Source organism: Girardinichthys multiradiatus, chromosome 2 (assembly GCF_021462225.1).
Source record: "Girardinichthys multiradiatus isolate DD_20200921_A chromosome 2, DD_fGirMul_XY1, whole genome shotgun sequence".
NCBI lineage: Eukaryota > Metazoa > Chordata > Actinopteri > Cyprinodontiformes > Goodeidae > Girardinichthys > Girardinichthys multiradiatus.
Window position 1 is genome coordinate 19,327,203 of NC_061795.1, and position 24,978 is coordinate 19,352,180.

The 24,978-nt window shown below is 38.9% G+C and overlaps 1 protein-coding gene and 1 long non-coding RNA gene across 3 annotated transcripts; both read right to left on the minus strand.

The window, feature by feature from the left end:
• Positions 1-1,335: 1,335 nt before the first annotated feature.
• LOC124879578 lies at positions 1,336-24,764 on the minus strand. Of its 2 annotated transcripts, none has more exons than XR_007041052.1 (3): positions 24,578-24,764; positions 6,776-6,849; positions 1,336-2,896 (listed from the first exon to the last, which is right to left on the minus strand). It is a non-coding gene; the product is annotated as an uncharacterized LOC124879578 (long non-coding RNA). The 2 variants fall into 2 exon arrangements; XR_007041053.1 differs by having other exon boundaries at positions 24,379-24,764.
• LOC124879574 lies at positions 10,870-12,717 on the minus strand. The gene has a single exon (XM_047384237.1). It carries the CDS (start codon positions 12,609-12,611, stop codon positions 11,613-11,615), a length of 999 nt encoding a protein of 332 aa, XP_047240193.1. The 5' UTR covers positions 12,612-12,717; the 3' UTR covers positions 10,870-11,612.
• Positions 24,765-24,978: the final 214 nt, after the last annotated feature.

Below are 24,978 nucleotides of genomic sequence, written 5' to 3' on the forward strand. Positions count from 1 at the left end.
GGATGTGGTTCGTCCTTCTTGGTGGTATGCTGACATTACCCTGGATACCGTGGCTCTTGATACATCACAAAGACTTGCTGTCTTGGTCACTGATGCGCCAGCAAGACGTGCACCAACAATTTGTCCTCTTTTGAACACTGGTATGTCACCCATAATGTTGTGTGCATTTCGATATTTTGAGCAAAACTGTGCTCTTACCCTGCTAATTGAACCTTCACACTCTGCTCTTACTGGTACAATGTGCAATCAATGAAGACTGGCTACCAGGCTGGTCCAATTTAGCCATGAAACCTCCCATACTAAAATGACAGGTGTTTCAGTTTAATTGTCCAACCCCTGTACATACAAGTTTGGGCTCACCTAAATGTTGTCAAAGTGCACTGAAAAAGGTTGTGTACCAGAACAAACAGTTAGTTTCGAGGTCTTTATGATGTTATTATGTTTAACAAGTTGCCACAGGAAGATTTTCTGTAAACATTTACAGCACCAACTACACTGTTATGATTATAGCAGTGGTCTTGTAAATGGTCTCGATTTGGTTTGGTCTTGGATTTAGTCTTTGACTTGTTCTCGCTTCACTAAAAGTCACGATCTTGGTATTGTCTGGTCTTGGTCTTAACCGAATCTCAAGTTAGGTGGTCTTTACTATAACCCTACCATCTATGTAACCTTGACTTTAATTTTGTAATACTGCAAAACAGGCATTATGCCACCTTAATAAATGAATAATCATCAAGAGCTTAAAAAAATATACATGAGCCTCTGTTTACTGATGTTGCACATATAATGGCACCTAATTTGTCATTGTAGGAAAATATCTTATGTGGTGCGATTGACAGCAGGATTAAATCAGTTTTAGCGCTCCATCTGGTGCGGGAACCATACGGCATGCTCTGCCCAGCTGCTTATGACACATTTTTTGGCACAAAGTGAAGCTTCGGCAGCCACTTTGACCAGACTGTCTGTTGGTTGCCATAAGGATGAGACTCGTGTTGGATTAATTGGACCAGAACACTCGTTAGACACAGAATTTGCTATATTCCTAATTGGAAAGTCATGTTACAGTGTTCACCTTTGTCAACTCATTTAAAGCCTGCAGCCAACAAGGACTGTTTATAATGTTGCTGCATAAGCACAATACAAACTGTATGAAATGCTTATCATACACAGCTTTAATTTGTGTTTACTTTGTCCATGTTATTTTCTTTGCCACGTGGGTTTCCATAGCAGCATTAGATAACATGTCCAAATGCTGTATCATGGTCAAATGTATTTTGATCATATAATACTTCTGAGGCGGTTTTCCAAAAGGGAGGCCACACAGAGAGGTTGTCGGAGTGTGATATTGATGCTTTATTTGATAAGCATGTCATAGTCAAAGCAAAACCTTGTATTGTTGGGCCTCTGTTTCACTTTTACACCTCTCTCATCTTGAGCTATTGTTGACATACATACTGTTATCCCGACATGAGAACACACAAAATAAGGCTGAAGGGATCCTCTTCTGTTGTTGCCATGTCTGGTCACTGCAAAGATGTGTAAATGTAATGTGTAATGTTAAGAAATCTCTGCGTTTTAACAAAGATACTTTTGATACAATTGTTGGCACCCCTGCAGACAGTCATTTGCACAAATTGGACAGGACTTAGTTTTCACCTGTCCTGAACTCTTAATAATTTATGTACAAGACTTTCAGACCAGCATTCTTACATGTGAACAAACAGTCTCTCCTAAAGCAGGTATGGATAAACGTGTAGGAACATTAACACTTATACATTAAACGAGAAAATAATCAACAAGCCAGCTATTTTATCTTTTAAACATTGGTTGAGTGAACAAATGGCTTCTGATTGCATATGCTAGCACATGGAGCTATTTTGTTAGCTCCATAACTATTGATGAAAAACTATGAATGAGCTAAAAGGTTCTCAGACATACTTACAAGGGATTTTAGGTTTGATTTGAAGGTGATTAGGCCTCATCATATGTAACTCAAAGCAGATGTGGAACTTCTTCAGAACTTTCACGCCATGTATCACTTGGGCTCTAGTGTCATCATCAGGACAAATCCATGAGTCTTAACTTGACTTGTGTTCGTAAATACAGGTACTTGTCAAGCCTAATTGCTGGTGGCCAAAAGACATAGGCCTTCATGTCGCATCATATTTATACCTTAGGGAAACAACAAATCAAGAAGTACTTTTTAAGAAATCCAACAAACTCTTATCATTTTATCTAAGTAAATATAAATGAAAAAAAAAAAAAAAAAACTCAGCTACACTTATACAGATTCTTAGAGGTACCAACAATTGTGCCACAGGTAATTCTGTAAAAGACAACAAGGGGTTTTATCTGGAGTATATACTCAAATCAAAAGCTGGTTTCTTTCATAATTCTTCAACGTGAGATTATGCTACTATGAATTTATTTTAATGCTCTTTTGCACATCTGTACCAGGGGTGCCAACAATTTTTTCTGTTTGTAGCTTTCAGGGGGATTCATCTTGAATGCTAATGTCCTGTATATCAAAGCATAAAAAAGAATAAAGTTAGCAAAACATGCATCATAACCAGCAGGGAGCTTACTTTACTTCTTTCATTACCAGGCTGTAATGTTGGCACACAAACACTATCTACACAAGAGTGCAGGGTAAATGTTTGATCTTTGCATGAATGCCAAGCAAAATGCTTATTAGAGCAGTAGGTGGAATTTTTTCCCCATCTGATTTATATCAGGTGCAAGACCATAGCTGGGTAATTTGTCCGATAGAAGCATTTTTATTACAGAGCTCAGATTGCGGCAGAAATGATAGGTCTTCTTTAAAGCAGTTGTGGCCTGAAGTTTCCTCTTTTCTTGTGTCTTCAGCTGATTATCCTAGAACGTTTTTTAGATGTATCTGGAATTTGTGACAACAAATGACAAAGAAAAAAGTCTGAGATTCACCAGTTGAATGACAGCAAATATACAAGGTTAAGCAAACAGCCCTGCAAAATGATCTTTTACCATCCACCATTTGTAACATGACTAAAACACATGTTTTCTTTTGCATTTAAAATGAAAGATTAACTTATTTTACTACAAATGGTTGTGTAATTTGATTTACATATGTTCAAAGGGATAAAGTTGTTCATAATTGCTGGCACAAGGCCTATATTTCAGTCCCGCATGCTCATATACACAAAAATAGATGTAATCAGACACAGGGTTCCAACATTATTGTTCTAACAATAAGAGAATAATGTTGTCAAGATGTGGAAAGACATTTCTTTTTTTTTTTTTTACCCTGTCCTGTCCGGCAGAGTAGCGCTCAGAATTGTTGTCTGAGTGCCAAGAAATTGCCCAACAGATTTACTTTCACAAGCGGAGCACCACAGCTAATGCTTTAAAGCTCTGCTTGATATTTATAAAATAATTTTTATTATAAACCTCTTTGGGAATATTTCAATTGTTTCGGACACGGAGACTGTAATGAAAAGGAAAAAGAAGCTTGAAAAAGAGAGAGATGGGGCAAAAGGGAAACAGGGGAGAAAAGGAGGAAAGAGTGGAGGAGAGAAAGAAGGATGAAAAGAATACAAGATTACACCCTGCTTGCTTATACACCTGCAGCTGTTTTTTCTTTTTAACAAAATAGTACACGGTACTTATGAATGTAAAATGTATTTAGTGAGAGGTGCAGCCCAATATAGAACATCTGTGTATCTGTCAATACCTGAAACTTACCACCTGTGAATATGAGTGTTGACACACTTTTGTATACAAGGTTTCTCCACAAAAATATGCAATAGCGAGTTTGAGGACCCACAGACCTGCCCCATGGTCCCTGGACGGAAATTGATTAGATCTGAGCCACAGACATCCAAATGGCCCCCAAAGCACAGGAACCCCAGGAGAACCACCGCCAGGACTACCGCAACCCCCCCAGAGAAGAGCAATGGAGAGTCCCAGGGGAACTACCCAACAGCGACAGTGCAGAAGCCCCAGGGAGCCGCAGCGACGAGCCCACAGGCCCTGCCGGCAGCAATCCATGGCCTAGCAGATGCCAGCCATGGACCCAGAGACCCAAGACCCCGGGACACACCACCCCCCAAGCAGAGGCCCGACATAGTCCAGGGGGCCAGGCCCCGGCAAGCAGCCACCAGGAGTGAGCCCGCACACACCAAAGCACCCAGCCCCGGACACCGAGAACCACAAGTACACCAGAGGGCAGAGACTCCAACCACCGGCAGGTAGTGTGGCAGGGAGGAAATAGGCACCCCATAATATGGGGGTCCTAAGCTAATCCAGGAGAGGGAGCAGTCCAAGACCCAACCTGTCACAAAAAACAAAACAAAAACAGGCACATACAATCACAATCACCCACTGCCACTCTCATGCATACACATAAAATCACTCGCATCCATCGTAAAAACAAACAACAATGGACGTCATACAATCAGTCACACTCCCCATGCATACTCTATACTCCCAATTCCAGGCACCGGTATCCCCTAGGGGCAACCAGCCCCCGGAGCCAGGAGGTGGTCCCCTTCCCTCCTGGGGAAGAGACAGGCAGACAGCGCCGGTACCGCCCAGACCCGGGTAACCCCGGCCCGGCCCCCATCCCCCTGCCCCGAACCCAGTCCCCAACAACCCCCATCCACCTCCGGAGAGGGGGCTATGTACAAAAGAGGGGTCCACATGGCTCAAATCAGCCTGCCAACCGGAGCCGCCCCAGGACGGAGCAGTCCCGACACCCCAATGAGCTCCGATCCCAACCCCATGAGTGTCCCACCCCCAGTGAACCCCAACATGAACCTCCCCACAGGGCCACCCCCAACAAGGACACCAATATCGAACACATGCCCCTGAACCCAAACACCACGAATCCCCTCCCCCACAGGGGCACACCACCACAGGTCAACTCCAAAGCCGAGATGCCAATGAAGCCACACCCACACAGCGCAAGCTCCACACACAGCCCCACTCTAAGCACCCCCGCTGCACCCCGCTCCCCCACCACACAGCGCGCCGCAATGGCAAGGCAAGGGCCCCACGCAACGCCACCCCCGCCCGCTGGTGCAACAGGGCAGACCCCACCGAGCACCGCACCCACAACAGGACCCCCGACACCGCACCATGACGGGACAAACTCACCCACCAAGAGGTCCCCGGCCAGCGGCAGGCACCCAGGACGAGTGTCCCCCACCACGCCCCCCTCAGCCACAAAAAACACTACATCACTGCCACTGCAACGACCGCCCAGGGAGAAACACTATCCAGCTCACCTCCACCATTGCCGCCCAGCCGATCCAAACACCGGTGACCCCACATTTTAAACTGAACTGCTTGGCTGCTTGTTTAACACAAAGATTTAGGGATTAGGGTTGTTAGTAAACAATATGATACATTTTTATCTAAATGCCTGGAGAATTGTTTTGTTACATGCTCCATATGTCATGTAAGATTCATATGGAATTAAAACAATAAAATGATAAGAAATTACATATTACTTTAAACCTATATCTGCTACAGGTATGATTAAGTTTTGATTACCAGTGGAAAGTTTGGGGAATTGTTATCTGTTTTTTTTAACACCTGGTCAATTACGCGAATATTGGTGAAAATCAAGACAATTCTCCATTTGACAGCATTTAAGGACACATACACTTACTGAACTGCTATGTTCTTAAGGCCTGAAAGTAGAACTCAATGCCAGAGGCCACACCAACATTTATGTGGAGGTTTAATGTCAGAGGAGTCAGAAGGAAAAAAAATGCCTGTGATTTGATAACTTGATAAAACATTTTTAATTTTCTTAGGAAACTATGACCATTGCATCCCAAAAAAAGCCGTAATGTCCTAGATGAGTTCCAAATCTGTCCCAAGGTTTTGAGAACCAAGTTGGAACATTCAACTAAAATCCATTAAACAAGTCCATATTGCATTTACTGCAATGGAAAAACACTGTGCAGAGTACAAGTGGAGGGAGAAAAAGTAACACGAGTTGGTACAAATGATGAAAAATTCAGAAACACCATTTTTTATTCATTGCTGGGAAGTGCTCGGTTAACAAATGTCTTATTCCACCCAGAATGACTGTTAAAGATAGTAACTGTAATCAAAATGCCACTTAAAGTCAATATGCCACTGAACTTCTACTGTAATTGCCCACATTGTTCTTGCAATAAATTGGAAGATCGTGGCTTGAGCTAATTTGGTGCAGTGTGCAAGTTAAGTCTGTGAAAAAATATTACTTAGGTCACAGAACACAGAGTCCACTCAAGAATGCTGATAGTTCATGACAATAATGTCTGTTTTTGGTCAAATCTGATAAAAAATGGCATAGTACTGGCTGACTTCTGATGTTCTGATTTGTACTCACCCCAGACTTGGCAGCCAAGGACAATAAGAGGACTTTAATAAGAATGCTCAGACATAAGTAGAATTAGTTTCCATGGGTAATTGACCTCTTTTCTGGACACACACAAGCCAACATCAAAAGGGTTTTTCTCCATGCTCCAAAAGCAACTGATTAAACACATTTCAGAAGTATTTCCCTTCCACTTCCTGGATAGATATGGCATCCCCATATGAGATGTGTTTCATTAAGTTGTAAAATAAAATTCTAGTCCAGTGTGCAGTATGCGTGAGAGTACAGTATGGCTGTGTGTGTTACCTTATATTTCTGTCTCTAACACATGGTTTTAGGAAGAGATATCATTTCAAACAGCAGTTTTTTCTTAAGAAACACTGAGACTTAGATGAAGTAGCAGGGAAAAAAAGAAGATTGTCTTACCAGCTTACTGCCAAATCCCAGCTGGCTGGAACAGAAATTTCAGCATGTAAAACAGAGCAGAAGTGGAGCAGGACCTGACAAAAGATGACATTGGTTTGTAAGTTTTGGGTGATGACGCTCAGGGGGATCCCATTATGTAGCTGTCACACAGCATTAGGCAAGACAGCAAACACTTTCAAGTGTGGATTACCATTCACCCTTTGGAGATAATAGATATTTGTCTTGGCAAATCCATTTCTCTATTGATTTTTTTTTCTCCTTTTAATAACTTCTTGCAAGCAAGCAAATTTTATGTACATAAATGCTGACACATGGGAGGCTGGAACAACGGGATGGGTTTAAGACAGATAAGCTTCTTAATGTACTTGTCCATGCACGTACAAGATCTCTTTTGACATCTTTATTTATTTCAAAGACAATATGTGTAAAACATTGGTAAAAGAAACACAAATACTATCATAATAGAGGTAGGTATAGGAAAAACCACCTACTCAAGCAGATGTGGGTCAAATTATTATATTTCTGTCTGTGGTAGTAGATCTGTTTGCCTGCCTTTGTTATATTTTAGGCAACCTATTGTTGTGTCAGAACGGTAGGTTTTTGGTTTGTGCACATCTTTACTTGTACTAATATTGGTGGAGGGTGCTTTAAAGCTATCAGATCACTATTACTTTCTTAACAGTTTTAATTCCCAATTTGCAAAATTTTGAATATCTAAGTGTATCCAAATATTGAATATCCAAATGTCTGAGTAACCATTTATAGGATTAATTTCAGAAAATACTAGATCTTTAACAGAATTTAGTTTCTGTTAAGGTTAATTACAGTATAATAACAGAATACCATACAGAGCTTTGCAAGATTATTCCTACCACTTGAACTTTTTCACATTTTATTTTATAATAAAATTTGAATTTTATATGACAGACCAACAACAATCAGTGGGCAGTGAAAAGAAAGACACATGGCTTTCTTTTTTTACTAATAAAAATCTGAGAAATTTGTTGATTTGTTTTCCACATCATTTACTTATATACCCCTAATAATGTCCAGTTTAAGAAGTCTTGATGCGAAAAGCCAAGAAGAAAGCTGCTGTTGAAAGAAATTACTAAGAAGTTCAAGTTAAAGTTTGTCACAAGTCAAATACATGGAAGAAGGTGCTCTGCTCAGATGACACTAAAATTTTACTTTTTACATACAAAACACTGTGGAACAACTAGTACTGCACATTTTCATTAGTGAAAAATGTAGATAACAATGTAGATAACCATTACACACTATTTTGTGTTGGTCTATCACATAAAACCCTAATAAAATAAAATGGTGATTGTCACTATGAACACTATGAACACTAGCAGGACATGGCATTTTGTAAGCAAAAAATAAATATGCCAGTCTCTAGTTCTGGCTCCCAGGCAAGAAGCGCAAATAGATGACTATGTCCATGTGGTTCTACATTGCAGTTGTAAAGATGTTAATCTGAATTTCATAATGTGCAAAAAATGTACATTTAAAGGTTCTACTACACTGAAGTAAAAGCTAACAAAAATCGTCTTGATAAGTAAAGCCAGATGTTTACAGTTAAGCAACAAAGGCTGCCAAGTTGCCCAGCTGCCCACTGCATGGTCGTCTTTTTATCAGTGCCTCATGAATGTGCTGCACACGCAAGGTTTAAACAAAGAAGAATACCTCAGAAATGTCTGTTTTTACGAGTTAAACTGACATGGCATATGTTCACACAGTGTTTCTTTTTTTTTTTTTTATAAATTTTGCAACTGTAAAAAAAAAAAAAATGTCTACGTCCCATTTTCTACATATTTTATATATATTCAAAACATTACAATATCATTAAAGTGTAAATTTATTTCCATTACTCAATTCACTGAGTGAAACACGTATATTATTACATACAGACTAAGGTTTCAAGCCTATAATTAAAGCTGCAAGCAGCCTTGAAGGCCCTCGCACCTCAGCGCAACTCGGCCTGTGCAGCGACCACGAGAGCCTGGCATCGCCTCCTACATGCCACACACGATGACACCGCTTCACTTCAAGACGTCGCCAGTAGGTGGCACTGTGAGCAACATGTGATATGATCTTCGGTCATGCAGAGTTTTGGTCTGGCAAAAAGCATTAAAAATTTGGAGTAAATCGGACCTTCCAGATGGAAGCTGCACTCGTTTGTTAATGAGCAGGGCTAAAACAACATCAATTGACTGTGTCAACATGTCCATTATTAAGTCATGATCATGTATACTACATTTCAAGTGGATCCGATGATGTATGAGGGAGATAAAGCCCTTCAAGTGTCCTAGGGGGTGCTATTGATCCAAATGTCAATGTAATCCAATAGAGCTTTTTAGGGGCTGACAAAGATCAACCATATTCAGTTTGGAGTGAATCGGACCATCCATGTGTAATTTAGAGCCAAACGTATGGCCGTGGCGTGACATCAGAATTCGCCACTCCCTCATGGCCACACTGTCCAGCTAAAGCAGTCAGTACTGGCGACTGTCTAAGAGCATCATGTTATCTGTTACTTGGGACAGTTTCACAGTGATTAGGTGAAGAACATAAAACATTGACTCTGTAAAGGAAAACGTGACACTTCCTGTTCTCAGGGGGCGGGGCTTCCATTATGTAAGCATGTGACCATTGAATATTGCTCAGGCCTAAAGGCAGATGAATCGCAGAAGGTTTCATTTGTCTGTGACTTTCCTTGTAGGAGCTATATCAATTTAGTCTTTTATGGCGAGAAGTCAGATTTTGAGGCTTAGCCATGCCCACATACTTTCATGTATCATAAAGCTTTTGAAGGTTTAAACAAAGAAGAATACCTGAGAAATGTCTGTTTTTACGAGTTAAACTGACATGGCATATGTTCACACAGTGTTTCTTTTTTTTTTTTTTTTTTTATAAACTTTGCAACTTAAAAAAACACAAAAACAATGTCTACATCCCATTTTCTGCATATTTTATACATATTCAATACATTACAATATCATTAAAATGTAAATGTATTTCCATTACTCAACTCACTGAGTGAAACACGTATATTATTACATACAGACTAAGGTTTCAAGCCTATAATAATGCTAATCGTAATGGTTTTGTGCTTATAACTAATGAAAACATGACATTTAATTTAGAAGATTTTAGTATTACATCAGGCCAATAAAACCTTTTATAATACAGAAATGTGGGCTTCAGGAAAATTATATTTATTTTACCTGCTTAATGGCTGTTCTTTTCCAAAGGTATGTTTAATCCGACAAACTGGCCTCAGCAGAACTCATAGTTATTTTGCAGAGTTCCAAATGTTAATCTTTTTTTTATACTTTCTAACTTTTTAATTGTAGCTTCATCTCTGTAGTGACATGGTGCAACATGTGATATGTGGTTTTGTATACTTAAAGTAAATTGATGGGTAGAATTATGTTATGTCATACACTTTGGAACTGGTTTTGTGTTTTATCTTTTTTTTTTATATATTTCTCCCTTCTTGCTTTTCTTATAAAGTCCATAGCTTAGGTTTAAGATTCCTCAGGTTTTGTTTTGTACATGTATTTAATGTCAGCTCTGAGCTGCAGTCCAGAGTTACTGTTATTCTCTGTAGATCTTACTTTCTGTTTGATTTTGAAATTGGTTCATGAGCTCTGTATTGAATTCATGTTGCTCCTATTACTGAATTACTTTGTCACCTTTTGGTTTGACTCTTGATTAGTTCTTATGTTAGGTTATGACTTGTTTCTTCTTTGTACTCTGTTTTGGTTTCTATGTATTTGCTTCCCTTTCTGTGTTCCATCAGCCATTTCTCCCATTTCCTCAGTTCAATTTCAGCTACTTGCCTCCCCTCATAGCTGCACCATGTTTCTAACAAACCACCTGCTCCTTGTAGGGTAATCACAATCTCCAGCATTTAAGTCTCAGTTTCTGTCTTTTTCTGCTGCATTTTACTGTTGCTCCCACCCTGGTTCCTTTGTGTTTTGAGTGAATTCTGTAAGTTGTTGGGTTTTATGATTAAATATTACCTTCATCATGTGTCTGCCTCTGTCCTGCTGTAGAAAGGCATCAACAAACATGAGGCGATTACCTTGGCAGTTAAACACATGAGTTTTATTAAGATGACAAGAATTTAAGAAAATAAGGTTAAAGGAAAAAAGGAAGTGAGAAAAACAAGCCTTGCAGTCACAGAAGAACCCCTACAAATGTACGTTTTGTTGTTAATGTACCAGAATGATCACTTGAAACTGTTCCAGGGGTTCTCTGACTAATCCAGCCACAGTTTAAGTTTCTCACACATGAATAAAACAGCAAATGTCTTTGGTGTTAACTACTATAAAGAGAAAAAAATGAATAAAAGTAGAAAAAAAACCCACAAAAACAGACCAGCAATTCCTCAAAAAAGAATTTCCCTTTAAACAAGCAATCAATAAAGATGTGGAAGAACTGTGATTGGATGGCTTACATACAATACGATGCGTTTGGTGGAACATTAAAACTGCCCTGAACACACAATTACCACAGTGAAACATGGTGGTGGCAGCATTTTACTGTGGGAATGCTTAGCTTTAGCAAAAATGTAAATAAAAATAGAAAAAGAAACTAAACAACTAAGTTCATTAAGAAAAACTAAAATAGACCACCTATGCTTCATATCACATTACTATTTAAATCATGCAACATAATCAATCCCACAGTCTAAAATAAAATTCTATCCCTTTCTTTTCCTGTAAACAGGTACCTTCCTGCTTGATTTTCACTATTTCCTAATGCACATAATCACGCCTTCAACTTGCTTCATATCTACTTCTTGTGTTGAATGAGATCTTTAAACTCAGATGTCTGGTGTCTTGGCATTCTTTGTCCTCGGCTTCGGCACCGGAGACGGTTGTTGCCCCTCAGCAGCTGTGGACAGCTGTGGAGGCTTAGTTTCAGTCTTAACATCCAGCTTGGAGATGTTCTCGTAACAGGCTCTTGGTGAAGGCTGTGGACTTGGGGATGGACAGCTCTCCACATTGTGTATATTCTCATACATTGTGATAGACTCAGCCTCTCCCTTGTTTACAGAAAGCAGGTTAAATTCCCCTTTGTCACTGAGCTGCATTTTAGTTTTGGTGCGCCTGTATGAGCAGCATAAAACTGTGATAATGATGAGCAGAACAAAAATCAGAACTGCTCCTCCTGCCAGCACTCCGAGAACAATGTTGGGTTTAAAGCAAAGCGTATGGGCTTTGCATATTGGCTGAACAGTCTCACTGCTCTCCGCGCTCACCTTGTTTGCCACGCTACAAGAAAAGCTGCTCTTCTCTTTCAGCTGGCTCAAAGATATGCTGAGAGTTTGTCTTGTTTCACTTGATAAGGTAGTTTTATCAAGTGTCCATGAGAAAAACAAACCCTGAGGCTTGGAGACATGACAGTTAAGGTTAACAGTGTTGGTGTCACAGATATAATTGAGTCGAGGTTTTGATACTTTTTCCATCACACAAAGCTGACCAGTCCAAGTTTTAGCCAGAGTACCATTAGGATGCAGGGCGTCTCCTCGGTAAGTCCCTTCACTTTGCAACTTTACACTCTTCAGCAAAATAGATCCAGTTGTAGTGATGTCTTCTGGTTTTCCAATGGTCACTCTGCCTTGCTGTTTGAGGAAAATTATTATGGTGCCATGAGTCCATCTCAAAGTATGTGACTTTGCCAGTCCTTCATAATTAAAAGCCAGTGTCACACTATCCCCAACAGCAGCATATATTTGACAAGTTTTGCTATTTGCTGCTGTAAAGCTGATGCATCCCAACAAAAGGATTTGACCAAGTGTGGCGATAAAACACACCATCATCTGCACAAAAAGATCTCCTTTTTAGTCGTCCAGAGTCTTTCAAGTTAGGATGGTATCCAAGATCTGATCAGGACAAAGTCTAATCTGAAAGAGTTGTTGTTTTTGAAAGCTTAAGTATATATGCAACTGAAAAAACACACTTCCACCCCTAAAAGGGAAGTACATCTTAACAGGGAGGAACTGTTACTCAAGAGACTGCAGTCAGTTTCAAAAACGCAATGTCAATATCATCGGAAAGCTAAAGGTTTGTGCTTAAATGACAATTGTATTTTGTTACCAAACATGACATAATTGAGTAAGTCACTAAACCCATGATGGATTTGTTTTGTCTTGCCAAGTCAATTATATATTCAGATTGCCCTTTAGCAGAAATAAAAAAAAATGCTTTACTGTCTTTTCCACATATTTTCTATACTTACTTGGATTTAGGGAGGTTCCCATCAGGGTTGTCTGCCTTCAATACCAATCCAGGTCATTTAAGAATAATAATTCCCAGTCCCATACTTCATTAAAATGCTTGTCATGTACAGTGTATGCTTGTAAACTAAATAGTTTAAAGGGTAAATTTAGCACACACCACTAATTCATGGAATGTCACAGGGTTCAAGGCTTGGACAAATTATCTTAATGATATAAGTATGTGTGTGAACTCAGTACGTTTAATGTGCAATGCAATAACAACTGCATTTCATCCTTATAAGCACACTCTGCAATGCCATTCTGGACTAGAAGGTATCAGTTTTTCTTGACAGCAATATATATTTGCTCCTAACAGGAGGACTGGATAGGTTAACCTCAACGTGCTGCAAAAACACGCAGCATTGAAAGCTACTCATATGTCCTGTAAACCTATAACTCAAAACGTGTACCCCTTAATCATATGTTGCTGTATAGAGCTAATTTAACTGTCGTTTCTTATATTAAATTTTCAAAAAAGTAGTTCTCAAAAAAGATTTACTCTGTAAATTAAAAACATATTTAAACAGTTTCAGCCAGGTTCACTATAGCACAGAAACAGCATGAATGTCACTAATATATTTCCTATAGCATCACATAATGTACAGGTCCTTCTCAAAATATTAGCATATTGTGATAAAGTTCATTATTTTCCATAATGTCATGATGAAAATTTAACATTCATATATTTTAGATTCATTGCACACTAACTGAAATATTTCAGGTCTTTTATTGTCTTAATACGGATGATTTTGGCATACAGCTCATGAAAACCCAAAATTCCTATCTCACAAAATTAGCATATCATTAAAAGGGTCTCTAAACGAGCTATGAACCTAATCATCTGAATCAACGAGTTAACTCTAAACACCTGCAAAAGATTCCTGAGGCCTTTAAAACTCCCAGCCTGGTTCATCACTCAAAACCCCAGTCATGGATAAGACTGCCGACCTGACTGCTGTCCAGAAGGCCACTATTGACACACTCAAGCAAGAGGGTAAGACACAGAAATAAATTTCTGAACGAATAGGCTGTTCCCAGAGTGCTGTATCAAGGCACCTCAGTGGGAAGTCTGTGGGAAGAAAAACGTGTGGCAGAAAACGCTGCACAACGAGAAGAGGTGACCGGACCCTGAGGAAGATTGTGGAGAAGGGCCGATTCCAGACATTGGGGGACCTGCGGAAGCAGTGGACTGAGTCTGGAGTAGAAACATCCAGAGCCACCGTGCACAGGCGTGTGCAGGAAATGGGCTACAGGTGCCGCATTCCTCAGACCTGGGCTACAGAGAAGCAGCACTGGACTGTTGCTCAGTGGTCCAAAGTACTTTTTTCGGATGAAAGCAAATTCTGCATGTCATTCAGAAATCAAGGTGCCAGAGTCTGGAGGAAGACTGGGGAGAAGGAAATGCCAAAATGCCAGAAGTCCAGTGTCAAGTACCCACAGTCAGTGATGGTCTGGGGTGCCGTGTCAGCTGCTGGTGTTGGTCCACTGTGTTTTATCAAGGGCAGGGTCAATGCAGCTAGCTATCAGGAGATTTTGGAGCACTTCATGCTTCCATCTGCTGAAAAGCTTTATGGAGATGAAGATTTCATTTTTCAGCATGACCTGGCACCTGCTCACAGTGCCAAAACCACTGGTAAATGGTTTACTGACCATGGTATCACTGTGCTCAATTGGCCTGCCAACTCTCCTGACCTGAACCCCATAGAGAATCTGTGGGATATTGTGAAGAGAACGTTGAGAGACTCAAGACCCAACACTCTGGATGGGCTAAAGGCCGCTATCGAAGCATCCTGGGCCTCCATAAGACCTCAGCAGTGCCACAGGCTGATTGCCTCCATGCCACGCCGCATTGAAGCAGTCATTTCTGCCAAAGGATTCCCAACCAAGTATTGAGTGCATAACTGTACATGATTATTTGAAGGTTGACGTTTTTTGTATTAAAAACACTTTTCTTTTATTGGTCGGATGAAATATGCTAATTTTGTGAGATAGGAATTTTGGGTTTTCATGAGCTGTATGCCAAAATCATCCGTATTAAGACAATAAAAGACCTGAAATATTTCAGTTAGTGTGCAATGAATCTAAAATATATGAATGTTAAATTTTCATCATGACATTATGGAAAATAATGAACTTTATCACAATATGCTAATATTTTGAGAAGGACCTGTATATCAATACTTGCCTTCTTGGATCTCGGTGCTGCACTAGTACACCATTATACTCTTTTTACAGAGGCTTGAACATGTTGTAGGCATCAAGGGAACTACTGTGGGCTGGTTTAGGTCCTTGTTTAGATATTTGTTTGACATATTCTAGTTTGTTTATGTACAAACTGCATTTGATCAGTATTGACCCACCACCAATGACATTCTGGACTCTGCAGTTTATGTCTTTCAGCAAAATATATTTTGTCCCATCAAGAGTTTCTGCAGGTCAGGCATGGCATGCTGCCCCAACACTCAGTTAGGCTAATATTATGTCCTGTCAATGTGTCACTTTAAACATCTGCATAGCTTAATGATTTGTTTCATATATTTAAGTTAACACACACAGTTACATTCTTCTGTAAACTAATATCTGAGTCCTACTGATTATGTATTAATGAGCAGCAGTTTGTGAAAGGGGTAGGCTCAGCCTAGCATGTTTACTCTATTTTTAAATAAGTATTTGATAATTTAGCTTGTGACAGCAGTTCCAGTTAATCATATGTGCCAAAACTTACAAGAAACATTGTTTTCCTGCTTTTTGAGCATAACACTTAGCTTTGAACATCGTAAAGTCAAATGCTTCAGCAGCACTCTGCATAGCTTCACTTACATTGCAGGGCTGGTTACTTGACACACACAAACAGGAAGCTACAGCAGTCAACACAGTCTCTCTCTCACTGCAAACCTTATTGTAAAGGGTGAAAAACATTCACTTTTTAGAGAAAGCCCGGATTTCAATCATTAAAACAGGCCACGATTACAAAAAAAGTAGCTGCCCAAATTAAAGCTTTATGGCTTGCTGGGGATGCAGCTGACAGCATTGATAGGAAAATCTCTGTTTAATATGTTATTTTTGCTACATTAATTACAGTAAATATAATACATAAAAAAATCAACACATTTAATCCCACTGTGGAACTTATATCCATCAGAACAAGTGTTTACTGAGGAAATATCATATGTCCAATGGCAAGTGAATGCAGCACAAAATCTACCTCGTTTTGCCGGTGGCACGGGGAGCAAATGAAGAAAGCCAGGGGCACTAATAGAGGTACATTGAATATTGCTTTGGACAGTAAACAACACAGATAAATGTTACTACAGAAGCCCAAGATTTAAAATCTAAAGGCAGATACTATATGTGGTATACATCTCAATGAGATGAGAGGAAAAAAGGGAAAAACAGCAGAACACCTGTTAAGGTGTTTCCACTATGGGTTCCTGGATTTTTTTTTTCTCAACTTCCTGGAGCCTAGACTGTTTTTGTTTGTATTTCCTCTGTGAGGTCTAAAACCTGGGCCTTTTATTTTGCGCCCTACTGCTAAAATGTAAACAATTAAACGATTAAAGTTATACTCTGATATGTAAAATGCTTTCTTTTTATGTTGTATAACTCTATTTATTTGCAGAGGCTAACAAAGAAATAAAAAATGCTTTTTTGTAGATATGTGTGCTCTAAAGGGAAAAAAAAGCTCACAACGCATATTTTAGAGATGTAATATACATACAGATTATTAAATCGCTGGAATTATTCGAAGCAGTTACTGAGATATATCCCTAGTCAGCTATTTACCTACTGGTGTTTTATATTATTAATCCTGGCTATTGCTTTTGGCCTGACAAAGAATACAAAGGATCATCCATCTATCTTTTCTAAAATTATTTAGTTATGAATATCTGTTCTGTTAAAATAAGCGATTAAAGATTAGCTGTGGCCTTTGGCAAATCTGTTGCATACATGTTTGAATTAGTGACAGTGTGTTCAATTAAAAAATATTATAAAACCCTCTCTTGAGAAATGAGCTCTTTCACAAACATAAGAAAATTGTATTTCACTCAAGATTTATTTAATGATAAAGGCTCTAGGAAACCAATCTTTTTTTCTTTTGCTCAGATACAATCTTAATTTATTCTTTTTAATTTACTGTTTGAATTTCTTAAGCTTCTCCCTGTATCACAACGAGAAACATTCCCATTTTCTTGCAGTTTTTCCTGTAAACTGTATCATTGTTTAGCGAACATCCAGAAATTCCTCTTTAACTGCATCATTCGTGTTATCTTCAGCCCTCCAAAGTATAACCGTCTTGGCTGAAGCTACATTGCAATGAGTTCACTTTACACCTCCACAAACTACAATTTCGCACAATTAGCAGTGATTCACACTCTTTCTTTAACTCTCAGCACCTTCAAAGACACCCAAAGCATGATGAACACCTGTTTCTCCCAGCTTGGCAATCATTACACGTTTTCCCTCCTTGAGGAGATAGAAAGATGGAGGTGTCAGATGGGGGGGTGCGGGGGGCGGTAATCTGAGCACCGAATGTCATGAATTTCTAGTTGCTACTGTTGTAAACATTTTATATTGCAAAAAACCACCCTCCTGGACCTACTTCAGAAAAATGATGCTTGTTTAAAACTTTCTACATTACTTTTTCATTATCTATAATACTGTAATCACTGGACATTTGGGCCTTTGGCTCTTTTCATGTGACTTCCCTACTCAACATCCTGCATTAGTGTGAACACTAAAACACACCTAAAAACAAAGTCAGCATCTTGACCCCGCAGCATATGTTTCCCTTCAAATTCAGTGTTTTTGGAGCAGAGCCAGCTCCATGAAAACATATTATAGTCCTAATACATTCAGACTGCTCAGTGCTGAAATAAATCCCAGACATTTTATTTGGAATGTTAATGGAGCCACTCAGTGAAAGTTAAATCATGCTTCCTGCATCCTGTTATGCTGGAAATATTTTTCCATGTCTGAATAAATCTGGTGTTTACATCCCAGTTCTTCAACATGAAAGGTGATTTATATAATCAAGAAAAAATATCATTTATAATTTTTTTTCGACAGTAGTGAACAGTTAGGCTTGTAAAGCAGCATGATTTGTGGCTAAACTTTGGTTGACTAGAAGAACAACTGGAGAAAATGTGTCCAAAAGCTGCAGACTTCTGCTTTTCCAGGCGAAGTCTCATGTGTGGCTGTTACCTCATAGCGTCACGAGAACTTAGTTGCATGGTGACTCACTACTGACGACATAGTGGTATTGTGTTACATTCAGCATTTTCCATGCTCAGCTTTTAATAGTTTTCTTATCTTCCCGTTATTAGAAGGAAATATTTTTGAATTATTCACTTAGACTATGATGACTGCAGTCATTGCAATTGAATATATATCACCCATCTGTCCAAATAATGTCACACAAATATAATCCAGTGTACTTGTAAGATCAAATTCTTTTGTAAATCATTGAACTTCCCTCTTATTGGCTACACAGAAACATCTAAAAAGGTTAATTGGCTTTGGTTCCCTTGTCGCTCAGTCTTTGAGGCAAGGGGTCCAGGGGGCTGATGTTTAATTCAAGGGTCCAGATGGAGCCCCAACAGCCTGGCTGTAATATCTTCAACTGTCTCTCTCACGAGACCTAACTGTGACTCTGGACAGCCCCAGGGGATGAATGCGTCTGGAAGATCCCTTCTGCACCCCAAAGAAACTGTAATCTGGGGATGGTAATTTTGTAGTTTTGTAGCTACTTGATTGGGATAGGCTTCTTCAAGGTTCTGGTCAGATGTGTTTAAGATGAGCTGGTGCCCTAACAATTCATATGTAAAAGATATACTCCCACATTTGTGAGTACTTTGTTCATTAAATGCAAAAAGAGTAAAAGTGAGGAATATTTACCTTGGAATTACAGAAAAAAGTATTAAGATTTGAGTCAGGATATAAGGGTGTAAAATGTTATTGGAAACCAAAGGTGTGTACAAGTTAGCTGTGGTAGAAACAGATGTTAGTAACACTGGACATTTCTGTTCTTACTTACAGACCCTCTAGATTCCATGACGTATGAACTATGTACCAAGCTAACAATCTGTGAGTTCACCTTTTTATTCACATTTTACACTAATAACTAATCACAATTCCCAGCTGTGAAATGTTCTGATGACACTTTTATACTCAGTCTGCTAACCCCAAATTCCAACTTAAAGAACCATAGATTGCTGATACCTGATGCTGTGTGTAATGCTCACCAACTCTTTATATATTAACGCAGATAAGACAGTTGAGATGCTGGTGGGTCCCAGGTCAGTGGGAGATCACCTCCTGGTGGCGGTGCATGGTACATGTCAGGTGAACTCCTTAAAAATGGCTAATTGATAAAGAAAAAAATTGTCTGAACACAAAACATAAGTCCACATGTTGAGTTCTTACGAAATGGCAACCCAGAAACAATGGCATAATGTGTTCCTTTTATACTGACATATCGGATTTGATACAGGATTGACACATGATGTTCCTGCTGTTTGATGCCGTTTGTTAGAGTATTCAGCCAACAATAGCATGTTCGCTCTCTGCTTGGATATAATGCATTGATAATTCATCTCATAACATCTTATAGTGCAGTTCCAGATAGCGTTTCAGCTGCTAAGCAGACCAAGTCACCTGACACATGAGGCACAGTGGTCTTTCTTTCACTATCCATTTCATTGTACAAGGTACAAAATATTTAGATTGTTGGGGAAGAAAATCATTGAATCCAGAATATACGGTGGATGGCCTAAACCACACAGTTTAGCCTTGCACATGAAAATACGTACTAAAACACAACCAGACTGCTTACAAGGGGTGCAACATCAAAATCGCAGATAGCTGAACTCACATATGTACAGAGAGATGTGTATTACGAAGTTATTACCTGAGATCAGACATCCCCAGGTACTCATTTGAAAAATGTAAGCATTACATCCTGTAAGTAGACCTTCCAATTTAGATATCAAGGGATACAAGTTATAAAAGTAAAGCTCTTAAACAGACATATCAGGAAGAGGCATGTCTTCATATCAAAATACTAAACAATGAAGACAGCAGTATATTGTAAATGAATACATCACTGATACAGGTAGCAGTTCTCGACATATACCGCAATAAATTCCACACACGGTTTTTTAAATGATGAAGGGGAAGTACTATAAGTCCATTTATAAAATTTGTGTCCATAATACAACCTGCTGCCTCAGTGAGACATGGAGAAGAAGGACACAAGTTTACAGCTTTTGAAAGGTTGTGTAGTACTGCAGTCCCTTCTGATATGATTAAGGTGTGTGTTTGATTAAAGGAAAATATATTTATAAAGGTTAACGGTGCAGACACAGGCTTCTATAATGATACTATTAACATAGTAATCTTATCATGCAACAGTGTGTCCACAACATAATCATGTTAGCTCCGTTGTTTCCATAATACTGCATAATCCCCTATACAGGTCTGGCTTATTAACCTTGTGAAATTTGTTGGATTATACAAGAGTACTGGCATTAATTCAAACAAATGTTTTTGCTTCTATTTGGCTTCTAAAACAGCAAAATTTTTCCAGTTTAGTAATATAATCTTTATCACACCAATGTCACGCAAGCAAAATTTAACAGGATATGCAAGCAGTACTTGAAAAAAGTTAACAGCCATAATTTAGAGAAACAATTTCTACTGCTTATGCACAAATTCTGGGCTGGTTATATACAAAACACATTCTTTAGATGGATAGCATTTGGCCATTCATAAATTAAATCATTCTTTGTTATTACTCAGGTTATTTTGTCCAATATTAAAATTTAATTGATTATTTGTAACATTTAAGTGAGAAAAATCTGTAAGTGGGCAAAAACCTTTTCTCAGCAGTATACAATACTGTGCAAATGTTTTAGGCAGGTGTGAAAAACTGCTGTACACAAACAATGCTTACAGAAATGTAAATGATGATAGTTTATTTGTATCATTTTACAAAATGCTAAATGAGCAAACCCAAGCCTACAGCCAAAGTCATTAAAGTCATTAAACTATATTCAGTGTAAAGAAGAACAAGAATTACTGGAAGTGATGGCATGGCCCCCACAGATCTCAACATCATCGAGTGTTTCTGGGATTACATGAAGAGACAGAAGGATGTGAGAAAGCCAACATCCACAGAATATCTGTGGCTAGTTCTCCAAAATGTTTGGAACAACCTACCAGCCGAGTTCCTTCAAAAACTGTGTGAATTGAAGAATTGATGCTGTTTTGAAGGCAAAGGGTGGTCACACCAAATATTGATTTGATTTAGATTTCACTTTTTTTTCATTCACTGCATTTTGTTGATTGATGAAAATAAATAATCAACACTTCCATTTTTGAAAATATTCTTTGTCTACAGCATTTTTTCACACCTGCCTAAAAATTTTGCAGAGTACTGTACATACTTCCTGGCCACTTTCTGGGGTACACCTGTTAATTTTGTTAACACAGGTAACAAACCAGTCAATCACATAGCTGTGTCTTAATGAATATAGGCATGCAAACATGGTGAAGTCAACTTGCCGAGGTTCAAACAGAGTATCAGAATGGGGAAGAAAAGGGATTTAAGTGACTTTGAATGTGGGATTGTTGTCGATGCCGGACAGGCAAAACTTTTTTAGAAACTGTTCATCTGCGAGAATTTTCTGACGTGATCTCTGGGGTTTACAAAGAATACTCAGAAAAAAGGAAAATGTGAGCTGCAGTTTTGTGGAGATCCTGGATGCTCGACTTTTAGCTAAGAACAGAAAACTGAGGCTTCAGTTCAACCAGGCTCATCAAAACTAGACTATATCGGACTGGAAAAACGTGGCCTGATCCTATGAGACTTGATTTCAGCTGCAACATATAGATGTTGGGGTCAGAATTTGGTGTAAACATAAAAGCATGGATCCATCCTGCCTTAAACCAACCATGCAGTGGTGGTAGTGTCATGTCACAAGGCCCAAATAATCTCAGGTCTCTTAAACACAAGGCTTCCAATTTCACCAGATCGCACCAGATCTATTAGAGCTTCTTTTTAATGTGTTGGAATGGGAAATGTACATGTACGTGTAAGCGGCAACTGCATGAAGCTATCGTGTCAAAATGGACCAAAATCTCTGAGAAATGTTTAAGATACTTTCTTGAATCTGAGCCATAGATAATGAAGGCTGTCCTGTAGGTAAAAGACATCCAACCCAGTTAAAACAGGGTATACTTAATAGAGGGGCTGAAAAGTATATATATTTTATATGCATATACCTTCTGCCTTCTGGCTTTTGTCTGCCACCCCAAGATGGAACCGTTTTGAAAACCTACTGAAGGCATCCATGGTTAAAGCACAAGTAACATGTTCTTTCAGCCACGTTCTTCAAGCCAAAACAGAAAAACAGACACATGAACAAATACAGAAAAAATTTCAAAATTTCCAATCATGGGAAATCTTTAAACATGTCATCATTTTCATTATAGTTTTTATCCTTTGCAGCTCCTTCATATTTTTCCAGCCCACATTAAAAGATCTTCAAAAGCTTTCACAAATCATATTTCTTTTAAGTAATAGTCACTACCACTACTTTCCCAACATGGTGCACAGACATAATCCAGGCCTTTCTCTTTTGACTGGGTTCAAAGATCACAGTTTATATTTCCTCTTGCATTACACAAGGCTCTAAATTGTCTCGTTTTCAGGGTGCTGGTTGGAGGGTGGAAGGAGGGGTGGTTCTGTGCTTCAAACACAATATAAGCTGCGGCTTATCATTGTTGACTGCTCTGGATCCGCCACTGAGGAGGAAGCCACTTATATCATCTTTGTTTTGCTAGGGCCCAGCTGTTTTTGCTCACTTAGCCGGACCATCTATCTTCTGATTCTGGCGAACTTTGATGTTTGGTGGGAGGCGCTGACCCCAAACCCTACCTCTATCTGCCTGCTGGAGTTCAAGTTTAAACAGTTGAGAGGGATTGTTTTTGTTCTCTGGGCATCTCTTCTCTGTATATGCCTTCACTGGCCATTACAAACCGGGGAGGACGTTTAAATGAGATGTTTTGCGGCTGACCATAAGCTCCGGACATGAGCAGCACTTCATTAAGTTAATACACTTATGTTGAAATGGGTTTAATTACGGTAAAGCCTAAACCAAAACTTTCCTTTAACAATTACTGTTAATGCAGACAAGGTCTTTAGAGCCTGTAGGCCAAGCCATAAGCTAATGCAACAGCTGGAAACAATGAGAAAACATTTGTTTGCTGAGTCATTTGCATGAATAATATCCTGTCTGCTTTTTTCTTTTAGGACTAATGAACATTTAACCCGCCACAGATGGTTTTTAGCACACTGCCTCTTCTTAACGTTTTAATGAAAACCATTAGAGTGATAGAACACAAGTGTTCATTTTTCTTTTTTTTCTGTTTTAGCCATTTTAATACAGAGCACAGTCAGTGAAGCAACAAAGCTGTAGCAACTTTACAGATGCAGGAGAAGACGTAAAGCTCTCCTTGGCCAAAAGTGAAAAATAGCAGCCTGAGGAGGAAATTTATAACTAAATCATGTCGCAAGTCACAAGAAGACAGCATCCACCGTATTTATTGTTAAGGTACATTAACATTAAGAGTGTAGTATTGCTTGCTTTTCCACAAGGATTATCTATGGTTAGATTAACAAAAGCACTTGCAAAATTTTCAGAGACATGTACCATATGCCATGATAAAGTATAGAAACATTATATAATTTGTTCCATTTTGCTTGATTATTATTATTGAGTTCCCTGCTGGTGATGGTAAGGAAGACATTATCCTGTTAACCTCTCATTCATCTGACTGCACTGGGTTAACTGTTAAGAATAATATAGTGAAATAGTTGTGAACATTTAATGTAGTGGAGAATTGTAGAGCAGAAGAAAATAAACATATTAGGTTTGTTTGTTTGTTTTGTTTTGATATGAGAATATGTTTAGCTAAAGACTTTATTTAATCACAGGGGATTAAGATTGGATGTCCCTGAAATGTTCATGTGTGTGGAGGCTGACAAGTAAATGCTTTTGGCAATATTGTGTTGTCTCAGCTGACATCAGGAGGGATACAAAACAGGTTCTACGCTTAACCATACACATGGCGTTAACTTTGTGCAACCAGATAAATCCCAAAGTTGCACAAAGGGAACTGGAAATTTGTATAAAGACTCAAGCAAAATAGATAAATAGTCCATGAATTGCTGAACAAAAAACATTTGAAGATTACATGACATTTTTAAGCAAAAATGAATTGGTAGAGCATACAAGATTCAGAAAACCTTGATTTGGCAGGAACCGGATCTCCATCTGTAAATCAAGTCTCTCATCAGTCTTCATTCCTTCCTCTGTCTTCCACCTGGCTTGGATTAGCTCACATGAAGACCGGAAGCCATTTTCTCCACCTTCTTTGAACAGCTTTCAGTCTTTTGATGTGGGCTCAAGTGTGAAAAAAAATAAAGGGAAATAAAATCTACTCACACACAAGCGATAAAGCCGTTGGTCATGTCTGTCAGTCGAATCTGATTGAGCAATTGGAATGTTTTGGTAATCCGAGAGAAACTAGACATTTTCATCTGGGTGTGGACCCGAATGATCATATCTGGACACATCTATTTGTGTACAAGAGATTCCTCAGAAATAGAGATAAGACATAAGGAAAGCAGCAATTGAGAAAATAGTTTTCTCTTATCCCTGTTCTTTGAAGTACTTGCTCAGCAGTGGGTCGATCAGTTTCTTCACTTTGAGGATGACAATGATGCAATCTCTCCAGGGAGGAGTTTGACTCAGACTGAACACTATTATGCTCTATTCAAAATGTTCCTACACCGTTCAGGAAAGTAGGAGATTTAAATGTTTCTGAAAAAGTATAGAAAAGAAAA

Coding starts and splice junctions, on each gene's coding strand:
- LOC124879574 (XM_047384237.1), bottom strand. CDS start 12,611: ATGATGGTGTGTTTTATCGCCACACTTGGTCAAATCCTTTTGTTGGGA.